At 46.3% G+C, this 16,035-nt stretch overlaps 1 protein-coding gene across 2 annotated transcripts in view; it reads right to left on the minus strand.

The window, feature by feature from the left end:
* Positions 1-1,524: 1,524 nt before the first annotated feature.
* LOC135817519 (tetratricopeptide repeat protein 28-like) overlaps positions 1,525-16,035 on the minus strand; it is a 33,500-nt gene continuing 18,989 nt past the window's right edge. Inside the window, exons 7-15 of one of the 2 annotated variants that reach the window (XR_010553553.1) lie at positions 14,545-14,730; positions 13,765-13,861; positions 12,830-12,921; positions 11,027-11,279; positions 7,628-8,491; positions 6,545-6,735; positions 6,011-6,116; positions 2,877-2,972; positions 1,525-2,828 (exon numbers count right to left, since the gene is read on the minus strand). Coding sequence is in view for 1 of the 2 variants with exons in the window: in XM_065330724.1 (XP_065186796.1) it covers positions 2,956-2,972; positions 6,011-6,116; positions 6,545-6,735; positions 7,628-8,491; positions 11,027-11,279; positions 12,830-12,921; positions 13,765-13,861; positions 14,545-14,730 (1,806 nt within the window). In the remaining variant the exon portion in view is untranslated. Of the gene's footprint in view, positions 2,973-6,010; positions 6,117-6,544; positions 6,736-7,627; positions 8,492-11,026; positions 11,280-12,829; positions 12,922-13,764; positions 13,862-14,544; positions 14,731-16,035 lie in introns of both variants that reach the window. The other variant, XM_065330724.1, reaches the window with a different exon arrangement.

A 16,035-nucleotide genomic window follows, 5' to 3' on the forward strand; every position in this document is an offset into this window, starting at 1 on the left:
AACAAGCTGCTGTTCACAATTCTCTTGACGCCAGTTAGAAATGTCAGTTAGAAACGACAGAGATGCCAGTTAGAGACGCCAGTTAGAGATGCCAGTTAGAAACGACAGAGACGCCAGTTAGAGATGCCAGTTAAAAATGTCAGTTTAGAGAGTTCAACCTTCACTATGATCCAGTCTTTAAGTAATAATAAAGTTAACAACAGTGTGTTCACTGAGACCCGTGTGCATTTGCCTCCAAGAGAGACTGCGGCCCGCTACATAATTGGTGCCAGCGGTGGGATTCGCTACACATGTATAGGAGGGTGTTTCAAATGCTTACCCTCCTCTACACGTACATGTACCGTAAAGTACCGTTGATCCGCCCCCTCTCTAATTCCCGCCCCCTGTCGATTTTCTCCTTGTGAAGCGACTTCGGCGTATACAACGAAATATGATGTTGAACCAACGCATGCACTGCTGTACACAATACTTGCCAATCCGGGATTTGAGAATGTGCACAATCCAGCACATTGAGGCTGCGTTTACACGACAACGCTGGGGGCGAAAACGCAACGAAATCCTTTCGGATCCATGGTTCATTTACACGGTACCAAGAGTGCATAAACAAGAGTATGCAACTGTGGTTATGGGTCAGTGCGCGGCGCGCTGCCTTCATTACGTAACTTGCCTTCATCACGCTTTTAAAGCATGCATCCAAACTCTCAATTTCTCGCACGAGCCCATCCGTTTTTGCTCGATTCGTTCCAGTACCTACAAAATCTCTGAATTCTGGCGCGTGAACTCCAGTTCCGTACGAAAGTTCATTTCAAACTGGAGGGAAAGTGCGGTGTTTGATTTTCCGCAGTGCGCGGACTGCAGCTGAATGATGTAATGAAGGCAGCGCGCCGCGCATCTGGCCCATAGAAAAGAGATCACAGTTGCATACTCTTGTTTATGGACTCTCGACGGTACGCGGAGCAAAACGTAAAAGTTGTACACCAAAACGGAAGAAAACCAAAACGCTGGCCAAGGTGGAAGAATTTGAAAACGGAAATGTTCTGCCGGATAAATGTGGGTGTGTAAACAGTCGAAACGGTGTGCTGGCCTCGTTTTCCGTCACGTTTGTTTCGTTTTCGGGCGTTTACACGGATCCGATAATCCAAAAAATTGTTTTTACAAGTTTCGTCATGTGACGTGTGTTGTCGTGTGCCTGTTTTCAACCATTACTTGAGTGTGATTGGTGCTTCCACGGCAACACTTGGCACATGACCAACTTTGGCGGATCCTTTGCTCTCGTGTAGACGCTTGAAAACGGTATAAACGGAGACTGGCGGGTGACGACAACACTAAACCCTATGATCAGTATCCCAGTGTCGCCTTCATCGCTGTCCACAATATGCTGAACTTGTGACTTTGGCGGTATTAGTAGCCAGATAGTTTAAAAACTTCAACAAGGAGAGATATGTATCCGACCAATGTGGAAAGATTGAGACCCTTCACAAACCCCGTATCGCGCCTGACGAACATGATTGTATACCCGCCAAAATCGCCACATTCTTCACATCAATGTAGTTTTTTTCAGTTCTCAAATCATGAACATGGAATCAATAAAATTGTAAATAAAATTTCCAAAAATCAGAGACAGCAGACAAGGACAAGGACACGGTGTAGCAAACGAAGGAAACACAATGTAGATCTGTGCTGAAGGACTGCCAAACAGGAACACGACAAACTAGTGTTTTGGCGCATAAATCAGAAAAAAAAGATAGCAGTAGTCTATAATGATGTATTGCTCGTGCAAATGATCGGCGATGAGAGAGAGAGAGAGAGAGAGAGAGAGAGAGAGAGAGAGAGAGAGAGAGAGAGAGAGATGGGTCGTGACAGTAAGGACTAAGAAGACTGGCCCACTTTCCTGTAACACTAGTGTGGGGCAGAGGGGTGAGGCTACACTGAGATTGCAGGCCACGCATTCAAAAAGGCAGGACAAGAACAAAGTCACACATGCACCAGATAGAACAGTTGCAGGGTGTGGAGCGGGGTGTAGAAACAGACAGCAACAAACAGATCGCTAATGCCGGACCAAAAAAAAGAAACAGATGCTGCCATCGCATACCGGGCAAAATGAGTCAAAGAGATTAGGTATTAAACTCTACAATGTACACTTGGACAAAACAGAATCCATTCGGTTTCACACCATACAGACACGACAACTGTACACATGGGGTTGGGGTTAATGTTAAAAAAGAAAGGAAGAAAAAGAAATAGCAACTCTCCTTCAAAGAACAAACAGCACACTGGCCTGGGACTGGAATAGACAAACGCATACAGAGGCACGCTTAAAATATTATAGAACTGGACCAAGAAAACAGCACATGCAGCAGCAGCAGCAGCAGCAGCAAGAACAATAGCAGCAAAGTAATAATTATGTGCTCTCTGTTAGTTTCAAAAAATCTCTCCAAAAAATAAATTAAGTCATTAAAAAATCATAGTTAGCTTGATTTATCAGTAACGTAACCAAATTGTCGAAAAGTGGATGTCAATGCGGGCCAAAAACTAGAAATTTACAAATACTCATACTCTCATAGTATTATTAAACAGACCCATGCTCGAAATCACATGATAAAACATACGGAGACGCTATGATGCCCTGCCGGAGGACAGCAGACTTTTTATACACCTGCACTTTCGCAAGAATGACAAAGAAACCTTGCAAAACGGCGCAGAGTCGAGAGCAACAGCATACGGGATACGACAAAACTTGTTTTAAAGTGTACAATACTCAAAAGTTGCACAGTGCGCTGGCAAAAACAACCCAGCTCACAATCACTGTAGTGAAAGACAGCAGCCACAGCCACTTGAGAGCTAGCATGAGCCACAGCCACTTGAGAGCTAGCATGAGCCACAGCCACTTGAGAGCTAGCATGCATGCTTAGCTGAGTAGGCAGCTGGAGTGGATCAACAGCAGATGTACATGATCTACTGATGTCCTGTACCTGATGAGATAGATAGATAGATAGATAGATAGATAGAGGGAGAGAGAACACACACACACACACACACAGACACGTACACATGCACGTACGCACACAGACCTCAGACCTGCCCATCGCGGAAGCGATGACAGCGAACAGCTACTAGTATGTTAGACATAGCAACTTGTTCTAGGTCATTCAACAGCTTGCAAGGCTGATGAATCGACCGCCACTAATTTTAGCCTGGTATCCACCACACAGCTGATTGAAGTGGCTTTTTCTGGCCAATGAATCTCTATTTTTCATTTATTTATTTTATAAATAAATGAACACAACTTGCAGCTTCCTTCAAAAATACCCTCAACCTTGGTTCTGTCCTAGATCGTATATACATGCATTCATTGTTTCGTCTCAGCATCATGGAGCAGCTTATGCGAAGGCTAGCCAAGCTTGCTTGGCGATGCCAACGCGGAAAAGCCTATAATAATAAATTTATTCCCGTAGCTATGCAGAAGACGTTACTTCAGTAACGTCTGGCGCTAGCCAGGGTCCACACAGCTTTAATTTGGTGTTTGTTTGTGTGTTTGTTTGTTTGTGTCACGCCTGGCGCTATCCGTATCTGACGGCAAAAAAGCATAGGATGTTATAAATTTTCAATTCTCCTTTTTTTCAGGCATATCCTGGGATTCGAACCCGCACTATCACCCTACATGCATTCCCCCATACACTTCGCATTCATACCCATTCTTCCAAGTTGCGTTACGTTATTATCTTGCGTTTGAAAGCCCTATTTGAATATTGCGGGAAGCCGTATGTGGCCAGCTGTGTTTGTTGGTACGGTACGGTACGGGAGACGGTGTCGTATTACCCTCGATCGTACCTGTCCCGTCCCTATCCTCTACCGGACCGTGCCATCAAAGACGGCTGGCCACAATGCATATAACTCAAATAGGGCTTTCAAATGCAAGATCACAATGTGAAACAACTTGGAAGAATTAGTATGTATGCGAAGTGCATCGGGGGATGAATGCAGGGCGCGCGATAGTGCGGGTTCGAATCCCAGGTTATGTCTAAAAAAAGGAATTTTTTAAAGAATTTATAACATCCCTATGCTTTTTTTTGTCTAGGTCATCAAGGCAAAAAAGCATAGCGTAGGGCCCTGAGCTTCCAAGCTCTCTCGTTTTATTTATTTATTTACTTGTATGGCAATAAGTAGGACGAGCTGAAGTGACATTTGGATTACTTTATTAGAACAATGTAAGCGATGGAAACGATGCAAAAAAACAATGTAAAGGGTAAGGAAGATACATGTATGAAGAAAAAAGCGATGGAAAGAAAGAGGATTCGAACAAGTTTTCGTACAACACTCTTCAGGAATCACCGTTGTACTAAAGAACAAAATGAGAACAAAGGAAATAATATAGCAATCAAGGTAGGGTAGCAAGATACAATGACAGCACTGGAATATCGAGCTGTGATTTCTCACAAAAACGTGCAGAAAACACGGGTATACAAGTAAGAACTACGCGTGACAAGTGTGTATCAGCAATAAAAAGAAAGTGAGAACGAATGATAATAATAAAAATAACAAACAAGAAGGTGACAAACCACATTTAGGCACAAGTGGCAACGACGTTGCCTAAATGTGGTTTGTCACCTTCTTGTTTGTTATTTTTATTATTATCATTCGTTCTCACTTTCTTTTTATTGCTGATACACACTTGTCACGCGTAGTTCTTACTTGTATACCCTTGTTTTCTGCACTTTTGTGAGAAATCACAGCTCGATATTCCAGTGCTGCCATTGTATCTTGCTACCCTACATTGATTGCTATATTATTTCCTTTGTTCTCATTTTGTTCTTTAGTACAACGGATATTCCTGAAGAGTGTTGTACGAAAACTTGTTCGAATCATCTTTCTTTCCATCACATTTTCTTCATACAATGTCATGTATCTTCCTTACCCTTTACATTGTTTTTTTGCATCGTTTCCATCGCTTACATTGTTAATAAAGTAATCCAAATGTCACTTCAGCTCGTCCTACTTATTACCATATTAAAATTATTGTCTCCTCGTCGAATATTTATTTACTTGTATTTTTATTTTTACACACACACCACATACTCCGGCATACACTGGCTGTTGGTAACCACCCAGGAGTATGAAAGAAGAGCTAGGAGAATGAGAAAGAGAAGAAAGACGTGTGCGACCATAATCGTCGGGAATTGAATCCGCAACCTCTCGATTGGAAATCGACTGCACATACCACTGCACCATATGGGACACACATACACACACTAACACATCCAGGTCCAAAATCGGGTTCTGGCTGATTTAAAATGCAGTCTAAGGGCATGTTTGATTAGTGAATCCGGATTCAGATCAGAGTCACTGGAGCAGTCAGAACACCAGTTACCAATCAAACAGAATGGCGAATATTTTTGCCGGAAATATTGTAGAACTCATGATAGCTCATCGTGCCGCGAACTTCAAAATTTCCACAGAGTTCAAAGATTTTTACGTTGCTCAAGATGCGAAGGCAAAACAAACTTGAAAGGCAACTACAACCGGAGAAGAAGCTTCGAAGACAGCCTTGAAGACAGCCAAAAACCAATCATGGACGTGGGGACCGCTGTGTAATGTGCAAAATCACACGTAGACCTCCATGTACATCACCACGCCCTTTCGCAATCACTGACATGCCAAAATCCATTCGAATCAAAACAAAAACGAAACTCATTGCGTAGTCCTATCAGGTTTTCATTGGGCTTTGCAACATGCTCTGGCTGCTCCAGCCTCGGGGTCGGAGTGGTCAGAATATGTTCTGAACACTCCAAAACCAGAGCAGACCAGTGCAGACCAATCAAACGCCCCTGTTCCGGATCCGACCAATCAAACGCGCCCTAATTCAGCCTGAAGTGAGTTTGAAAAATGTCCTGACACCTTTTCTTTCTGAAGGGGTTCTCAGAGCATAGAACAATTCAGAGAGAGAGAGAGTTGAATTGAAACAAAACCAAGATGAGGAGAACCATACACAACACGCATCATATCAGCTCACCTGTGGCCAGCCAACACATCACGCAGAGGCTGGTATCGCGACCGCTTGCTGACGAGTCCTTCCTGCCAGTGGCCGGGTCGGTATCAAAGCAGGAATGGCACAACTCCTGAGAATTGACAACAGTGATTGGGAGATACAGAAAAAGGCAGATACATTGTACAACTACTTCAGTAACTCTCTCATTCTCTCTCTCTCATTCTCTCTCTGTCTCATTCTCTCTCTCACATTCTCTCATTCATTCATTCATTCATTCATCCATTCTCTCTCTCTCTCTCTCTCTCTCTCTCTCTCTCTCTCTCTCTCTCTCTCTCTCTCTCTCTCTCTCTCTCTCTCTCTCTCTCTCTCTCTCACACACACACACGGCGCACAGGAGTAACGATGATTCCGAGACCTTTGGTCGGAGGAGTTACTTTTGCCCCGCCCCCACTTCCATCCAATATGCCACCGCCCCCGCTGTGCAGCATCTGATGGTATTGTGGTATTCAGTAAAAAACACACACACACACACACGCGCGCGCACACACGCACACTCACCCGTGCACAGAACGAGCATATGTGGCGCCAGCGGAGAAGGCCGAATTTTGTTTGACAATGGTCACATCTGGCTTGGAGTGGACTACCGGGTGAATCAAGCGAACCATTATCCAGCGACATCATCCGTGACAGCGATTTCCAAGAGCGGTTGCCTGATGATCCACTGTCTTGGCGAGGACTAGCTGAGTGGCCTACAGAAGGAATCACAAAGCAGGGTGCTAAATCAGCCAGAAAAGAAAAGTCCCTCGCAGGATATTGTCAGCTTTGCTAAAAACAACTCGGAGCTTTAAGACCTCCATTTTTGTTCTGCTACCGGCTAACGAGAACGACATGCACAGCACAAAGTCAGTCCGTGACAACACATAAAAGTAAAATAAAGTTCACACATCCGCACTACAACTGGCCATACAATTGTGTTGTAGAAACACAGCCAGCACAGGGAGTTTCAAATGAACACATTTCTCAACCATGAATTTCTTGGGAGGCCTCTGCCATAGCCTCCCTCCACTGTGACCTGTGCAAGGGGTGCCAGGAGACGACAAGCCTGTACAGCCAGTCCAAATCTCTGTTACTTCTGAAGAGGCGTCACTTTTAATATTTTTATCAGTGCTGTCTGCTTCCCCGCAATATTATCGACCCCAGACATATGACAAACTGGAAAAACAATCATCTAAAAGCACGGCACGACATTCAGGATGCTCCAACAAATGAATAGCAATGGGCAACTCGTACTTATTGCAACTAAACATCCAGTCAATCGGGAATGGGTGAAGTACAAAGCATGAGTAGGCCATTGCTAATCATTCGTTGGAGCACCCTGGATGTAGCGCTGTGCATTCAGATGGTTTTCTTTTCGTGCTGTCATGTGTTCGCAGTACTAACTTATTGAATGGTGTAGAAGCTGCGGTAGGTGTGGTACTGTAGGTCTGGCCAGAGATACCCCACCTCATGAATAAAGTAGCACTGAGCTCAAGTGCACAGAGTGGCGTGTGTGGTGTTAGGGTCGCGTATGCCCCAGACGCTAGTACTATATTCATCAGGCCGGATTCCTCTGGTCAGGATTGTATGCGTGAACAAACATACCTTCTCGTTGTAGTGGTTCATGCTCTGGATCAGCCGACGCTGAGAAATGGCCTGAATCTGCCGCGTCCGCCGATGAGTCAGGGATGGCGAGTGGTGCTGAGCGGGAAAGCAGAGAAGACAGGTCGGATGCGTCTCGGTGAGTAGCATTTTCGCTACCGGACAGGGAGGCACTGGACAGTGACTGACATGCCTGCTCAACACAAGCTGATTGACGAGCGCTGGGCAGCATATGGATTGGATTGGTGCCAGAGCGAGCAGCACTTGCAGCATCCAGAGGGCCCAGCGGGTCTGAGGCGCAGGAGTTCGCAGCTGCGCCGTCCGAAGCAAAGGACACCGCTGCCAAGGAAGTCGGACCAGAGCAAACCGACTGTGTACCAGAGTCGGAACCTGCCGACGAACTATCGGCACCCGCAGGCAAATTGATGCCCAACTCCATCAGCAGAGCGTTCACATCAAACACATTGCTACCACTACCATTGGACGATGTCTCCTGCTGGCCAGCTGAGATGATGGCAGAGTCGGAGCGTGACGAGGCAACACCGGACGCCATGGGTATACTGATCAGCGGGCTTGACAAGCTTGATGCTACACGCGACGGCATAGGACTGCTGTCCAGTAAGGACTCCCAGTTAAGGTCAATAGCGTTGGGTGAGGTAGCTGTTGCTGCCGTTGCAGCTACTGGTGTGCCTGGTGTGCTTGTTGCGCCGGGTGTCGGCAGCGCGTCGCCTAAAAGATCCGCATCGTCGCTGCCGGCTGCAGGAGTTGTACTGGAGGACGCCGAGCCATCGGACGGTCCGTCATCCACCCAGGCGCTCCGGGACAACGCACCCAGCTGCAGTGAACTCATTGCAATACTGATGTCTCCTGCACAAAATGGGAGCAAGCAAACAAGCAAGCAAGCAAGCAAACACGACATCATGAGCAATCTTAGAGATATAATACAGTGTAGTAAGCAGGGAGTAGTAAAATACATACTACATGATATAATACAGTGTAGTAACCAGGGAGTAGTAAGCAGGGAGTAGTAACCAGGGAGTAGTAAGCAGGGAGTAGTAACCAGGGAGTAGTAAGCAGGGAGTAGTAACCAGGGAGTAGTAAGCAGGGAGTAGTAAACAGGGAGTAGTAAGCAGGGAGTAGTAACCAGGGAGTAGTAAGCAGGGAGTAGTAACCAGGGAGTAGTAAGCAGGGAGTAGTAACCAGGGAGTAGTAAGCAGGGAGTAGTAACCAGGGAGTAGTAATCAGGGAGTAGTAAAATACATACTACATGTATATTTTTACTACATGTACTCCCTGGTAGTAACCTTTTTTTTCAACCACTCTAATTTAAACAGGTGTGTCTTCACCACCATATTTATCCACCATAAGTACAGCTGCAGTGGTGTCTTCAACTTCATTCTAATTAAAAAACAGGAAAGAAAAGAAGTGGGGATATTATCATACGAGGAGCAGACGAATTTGCGGGAACAACTGTTCGTAACTAAAGTGATTATGATTGAGAATGTCAACACGACATACTGTGTTCAGCCTTGCTTACATACTTCGAAGTAGCGCTAATCCTATGGACTAGTATGGTACTGTACGAAGGGGCCCTTCTCAGCCAATCAGAGGCCGTGCTCAGCAGGGAATATTCTATGCTATACTCATCCAATATTCCCCGCCGAATAGCACAGTACCCACCAACGACCCCCGGCGTTTTACATACGCTGGCGCACTGCCACTGTGCAAGCCCCGCCAAAGCAACGTACCTGCACGGTGGCAGTATTCCAGTGCACATAGAACACATGGAACCAATCCCAACAGACACCACATGCAAGGTTACACTCGCTGGATACACGAGAAAACTCTCTCCTCGCCAGTTATTTCTCGCTCTTTCATCGTTTCCTTTCATGCTGCACACGCACCCAAAGCACGCCAAGGTGACTCAGAAGGAGAGGGGAAATCCCTAGCTCCAGGCCAGTCACTCAGAAAAAAGTTGACTTTTGCCGTGGCTGAAATGGCGAGCGCGATATCGTTTCCTTTCATGCTGCACACGCACCCAAAGCACGCCAAGGTGACTCAGAAGGAGAGGGGAAATCCCTAGCTCCAGGCCAGTCACTCAGAAAAAAGTTGACTTTTGCCGTGGCTGAAATGGCGAGCGCTCTTCGCCGATTGTTGCAATGGAAGGCTGAGCTCTTCGGCTTCTTCCTACAGTCCATTTCAAAACTATAGACGCGTACCTAGGCAAAAACCGTTATGCCAGCATCTATACCACATAAAATCTGTGATCACTTTGCGCATAAATTTTTCCAAATTGGGCGTCTGTTATCCAATCCTTTAGAAACTATATGAGAGTAATTGTGGAGCGATCCTGAGCAATATTCCGAAAACTATTCTCAAAAAGTTCCAGCCAAATTTGAAATATTTCAAAAACCCTACGCGTCTATAGTTTTGAAATGCACTGTAGATACTTTTTAAAATTCCATCTACAATCAATCGAGGCACGAATGTTTCGTCAGTGCATGCATGGCCAAACTCGGTCGATTTAAAAACACAACGAGGGTTACCGTAAAGTACCGCCAGAGCGCCCCGTCTCGCGAGAGCGCCCCACCTTGATTTTACAGCCAGAGAAAGGAAAATCGTATGGCAGAGTGCAACGAAGTTTGTACGATGTAAGAAGCTTAGTGTACTAAGGTCACACTTGGCAGGTTTTTGTGTGGAGCTTGTGTCCGCTCGAAGGTACGGATTGACTGCAAAACGTGCTATATGTGTACAAGGTTCATATCGTATGACCTACAGACAGCAGACCACCTCTACAATACGACCACGAAAGGATGAGATGGTGGGGCGCTCTGGCGGTACTTTACGGTAATAGTAATACAGTACTCCATACGTGTACCTAGGCTGTGACCTATCGACGTGTTATTGTGCATACGGCTTCGTTGTACAAGTTCAGTACGTGTGCATTACATCATTGAGGTCCTTTCATGTTCATGGCGCTAGGCGCCGCTGGCAAGTGCCGGATTTCACTCGCCACAACTGCACTTCAAAGCCTCACTAGCTAGGCGCTCAGGAATAACAGCTTCTCTTCTTAGTCGCAAATTCCATTGCTTTGTGTCGTTAAGATGCTAACCTCTTTCCCTCTTTCTACTATGTATTCAGTGTTTTCCTCCGTTATGCCGTGGTTGGTCTCACCCCCTCCACAATCCTATTGGCTGTTTTCACATGCTACGAGGTGCAGAAATAAATAAACTCACCACCAATGTTTCATGTTTTGTGTGTTTGCGTGAAGTCATGTAGGACTGTCTTCAACGAGTGTCATCATAATCGAAGCGCACACATCCGAAGTACCGAAGTACGCGCGCACACACACACACACACACACACACACACACACACACACACACACACACACACACACACCTGACAGTAAGCTGAGGAAATGGCTCAGAGATGAAAGCACAGCTTTGTCACCAGTGCCCGCGTCTAGAGCCAGGACACGCACGGTGTCCACCGATTCCGGAATCGCTGAAGCAGTAGCAGCACTGGCGTCGACATCGGTACTGGTCGTCTCATGAAAACCCAGACTTTCCAGTAGGGACTGACACTGTGGCTTGTTCCATATTCCACACAAGCTGCCTGCCGTTACGCACGGTCGCTCAGTTGGGTTCTTAATCTGCAAGAACAGTGCAGAACAGAGCTAAATCGAAATCCACTCAAACGCACTTGCACAAAACAGGCTAGACACCGCTGTGCGGCCAGTTGGAATGCATCCGCTGTTAAACAGACTAAGGCTGAACAAACACACCCGCGATTCATGTCTCTCTTCATCAGTGACAACGCACTTGATGGATGAAGAGCAGACGTCACACAGTACATGTGCATGCACCTGCAAAATGCAGATCGGAGGAGCTGCAGAGAACTATAATCGGAGCTTCACGGGTCTCCTAGAAGCATCCATGACCACTGTGCGTGTACAGTGACAACCAGTCTGTTTCTCCTTTGGGAATCATTTCAATCGTTTCAACTATTGAAAGGGTTCAATCTGATAGGAGGTTTTCTGCAGTGAACAGTTACAATTATAGCCTGCGAAATCTATCAGATTGACGGAACTGCCTTTGATTCAAACTGGTCTTGCATGGCAAGACGGCAATGAAAAAATCAAATATTTCCTGAAATCAGGAATTACTATGTACGATGTATGCGTTACGCAAGTGAGTTGTGACATATTTCACTGCTGTATAGAACATTATATTATCAAGCCATGACATTCTTCATGGACTGCACTTGACGTGCAGCCCCTGCTCGCTGCTGCACGCGATCGATTTTTATGGCGCTCGCTTGTTCATACTTGCTCTGTGACGCCCCGACGGCCGTAGGGCTATGGGCTTGTGATGATGATGATGGAACATTAGCAAGAGTACATAAACCAGAGTGTGCAACTCGGGATGGTTCCTGTGGGAGCGTAATTCGTGCAGTACGTCATTTCTGACGGCATGGTAAGCCACAGGTACGGTGAAAAGTTGCGTAACCAGTCACAGTGGTGCAGGTCACTGAGTTTGTCCTGATTTCAGCTTTTGATACGGATAGCCTGGTGAATTTACTTGTTGGTGGATGTACGCAGCAGCGTACACAGTCACACAAAAACACCGAAATCCTGAAACAGGACGTCTAGAATCAAGCAAACTGGGCTGGTTTCCGGGCTATGTAACACGAAAATTTGAGCTGTACACAAGTCGCGGCTTAGCTGACCTCATCAGGGTGACGTAGTGCACGAACTGCGCTGTTTCAGATCTGATATGCACAGTTGCACACTCTGGTTTATGTACTCTTGACATTAGGAATAAGGACGGTGACTCCTAATGGTGACTTCAAGTGTATTTACACACAGATCGATCAGGCTAAACCAGGCGTATCATCTTGAACACGACAATTTGTTTTCGGGTGGTTGATTCTCACTTTCAAGTGGGCACTTGAATTTCAGAAATTTTAGGTGCTCAACACTTTCGGCATGAGAGCAAAAGGCCAGGTTAGGTGAACAGAAATTCTAGGTACAGAGAAGCAGTTCCCCTTTGGATTATGTGTGTTAGTGTTTGTCCAGTAATTGAAATTTAGGTGTGAAACAGATGCAACGAAAGTACCGAAAGTAAAAGTACACCGAAAATGTGTGAATTTACAGTAATTGACCTGCGTGACCCCGTCTGGATGCATCCCTGGAAAGCTTACCACTTGCAGGAGTCCTCGCGCTGCCTTTGCGTCCACGGGCAGTGCTTGAACAAGCAGCTTTGCCACCGAGCTGGGAGCGACCGAGAGGAATGCTGCACACAGAGAACAAGGGTGCACACATGCACAGCACACACGCCACCATCAATGTTTGGTTGCTGTCATGTGCATCAATGATCGAGATATTTAGATACTGCTTGCTGGAGACCCAATCCCACCACTGCAGTCTTGCTTTAGTGTAATGACATGCATACTAGGTAGTATCATTATCATCTTGGAAGCAGAATGGAGCGTCATCACCATCAGCAGCAGCATTATACCGTATTTACCCTGAATATAAGTCACACCTTTAGTCACACTAAACTTCAAGGGCAGAGAAGCGGATGCGCCTTACAATCGAGTGTGACATCCTACTTAAACAATATGGCTCAAACCTAAAAGTGGAGGTGCGACTTATAATCGGGGAAATACGGTAGGCCAACAATAGCTCTACCAAGCTTGGGCCGTCGGAGCGCCAGAGACCAAGAGAAAGCAAGAGAGTGCCAGCAAATTGTATCTTGAGCAGCAGCTGCTAACAGCAAATACATATCCATACTAGTCCAAGACAAAACATTATCCAGACTGGAAGGTGACCTTGGCTGACCAGGTGTACACACCGACACACACACACCGACACACACACACACACACACCGACACACACTGTATCAGGATACCCATGAGGTGCAGACCCCAAACTACATGGTCATCATCCAACAGCAGACCCAGATCCTGTAGTGCTAACACCCTCTGGCAGGAACAAACGAAAACAAACACGAGGAGGACAGTGCAACCTGACAATCACTGGCACAACGCTCGCACAGTCATACACATGATGCCATGAGGTTGGATGCATCCCTCCGTGCAAACACTGGGAAGAACAGCGAAATCACAGCTCACCTTCCAGCGCCTCAAGACACAAAATGACAGCGGCGTGCATTGGTGAAAAGTACTGGGAGTCGGAGAAGTGAAGATTGTAGTCGTCTGCTTCGGAATTCTACAAAAACAATCGATAAAAATAGGTCATCAATCTAAACAAGACATTGCTTTCAAGTGTCAATAGTGTCAGCAATGTACAGTCAAACTTTCGAACAACGACCCTCAACCGTGCATGAGAAGTGTAGTTATACCCGAGTTGCTGTTATACCCGAGTTGTCGTTATTCACGAGGTTGACTGCTGTATTTAATCTTTTTTTTAGCTAGACTTCTTCCGGTGTGTCATTGTGTGTGGCACGGTACTTTACGGTGGTGTACTTGCGCCTTGCATCATACTACAGGTACTACAGGTACTACAGGTACTACAGGTATGTCATGTATACATGTATGCACATTGGTGGCATGAAGAGCATGTAAAGCCGGGTGTGCTGCTGCTCCACATACGGCGGTTCAGGACAGCACAGTTCATTGCTCACTGCATGGAGTCGTAAAAATAAGTTTTTTTTTTACGACTCCCTGGTTCACATCAATTTCGATGCCAATATACACAAAAAAAAGTTAATGGCACAGGTTGCAATGATGCATGATCGGGTCGCAGCATCTATGAATCAATGATGCCAATGACGCCTCTTTCCCGAATTCAAGCCAGGTTGCAACACTCTAGCTTATGTACGCTTGGTGGCAATCACTGCACTTGGATGATTAGAAATCTTAGAACATGCATTGAAGAACCAGTGAACCTACATGGTTGGACACAAAGCCCAGACTGACGAGAAGACCATGGACTTTGCCATTGGACGATGCCAAAGTCTCAGCACTGCCATAGCCACTGTCTGCCAAAGCTGGCGTAGAGCGTGTGGGCACATTGCTTGCACCCGGACTATTGGGACCACTGGGCAACTGTGCCAGTACATTGGCTGAGTGTTTGATCTACAGTAGCAGCAATAGCAAGAGCAGCGGCGGCGACAACAACAACAGCAACAACAACAACAACCACAATGGCAGCAGCAGCAGCAAGAGCAGCGGCGGCGACAACAACAGCAGCAGCAACAACAACAACCACAATGGCAGCAGCAGCAGCAACAAAAAGAAATGAGAGCATTAACAACAATGCCAGTGGGTTGATGTTGATGAGTCGTGATGATGCAGCAAGCAGGGCATGCACTGGTAAGTCAAGCTCTTCTCCTCCCAGCACTACTCACTACAACACACAACTCACATATAGAGCAGAACTGTAAGGGAAGCTGAGTGCTAAAACAGAACGGCATGGTTTAGAGGCAACCACTCACTGTACTGCAGCATCAGAAGCAAAATCCGATCTGCTGCCTACGTTATTCACGATCTTAATCGAGACCGTGGCCTACTCGCCCCAAGCGCAGCCCAGACAAGTGATGGCATGCGCAAGCATGTATAAATTGGCCACAAGAATGAGCGACTCAAACAGGCAGCCCACGAGCAAGTCCACATCGCTTCACCTTCCACCTGCTCGCATCGCTTCCCCTGCTGCAACAACTACCAGGTGAGCAAGCACCACCTACCGTAAAGTCTTGTATAAAAGCCGCGGCTTCTATGACTTTCTTGGTGAAATTTTGCAGGCTTCTATACAAGACAGGTATTTCTATGTATAGCCTAGTTCACATTCGACGCAACGCCGACGGTACGGGACGTAAGGGCTTGTCGGGAGGGCTGGGGTGAGCTGTAAAATCCTGTACGATTCGTACGACACGACATGCAGCAGTCGTTGCGACGTTCACCGTCGAACGGCGCGAGTCATAAGGCACGGTCCGTGACGGGGTGACTTTTGGACCTAATTTCTCGTTTTTCGGGACTACTTTTCAATTATTTCTCCTTGAAAGAAGCGGAATCAAGTTCACAATACCAGTTTTTCGTGAAGACCAAAAAATTAGCCCTGAAAGTTGTGGCATTCAAATAATAGCCCCAGGAAATGATAGAATAGTTCGTCTGTCACGCTTCTGAACTACCCCTAAATACAATAAGTGACATGAGATCTTATGTTGCTGAAATTCAACTCAAGTCGTGCTAGCCATTCTGTGAGTTATCATGGGAAGCGCAGTGTTCGAAATGCTAAAAATTTCCAAGTACGAATCGGGAGCAGTCGGCGCACGACGCCGTCTCCTGTTCACACTCGAATTGCAGCCGTTTTGTACGCTTGCGTCCCCGTCTACGCCCGTCTACGGTATGAAAAGTTGGATCGATCCAACTCTTCCCGTCGCT

The sequence above is a fragment of the Sycon ciliatum genome, chromosome 5 (genome assembly GCF_964019385.1).
Source record: "Sycon ciliatum chromosome 5, ocSycCili1.1, whole genome shotgun sequence".
Lineage (NCBI taxonomy): Eukaryota > Metazoa > Porifera > Calcarea > Leucosolenida > Sycettidae > Sycon > Sycon ciliatum.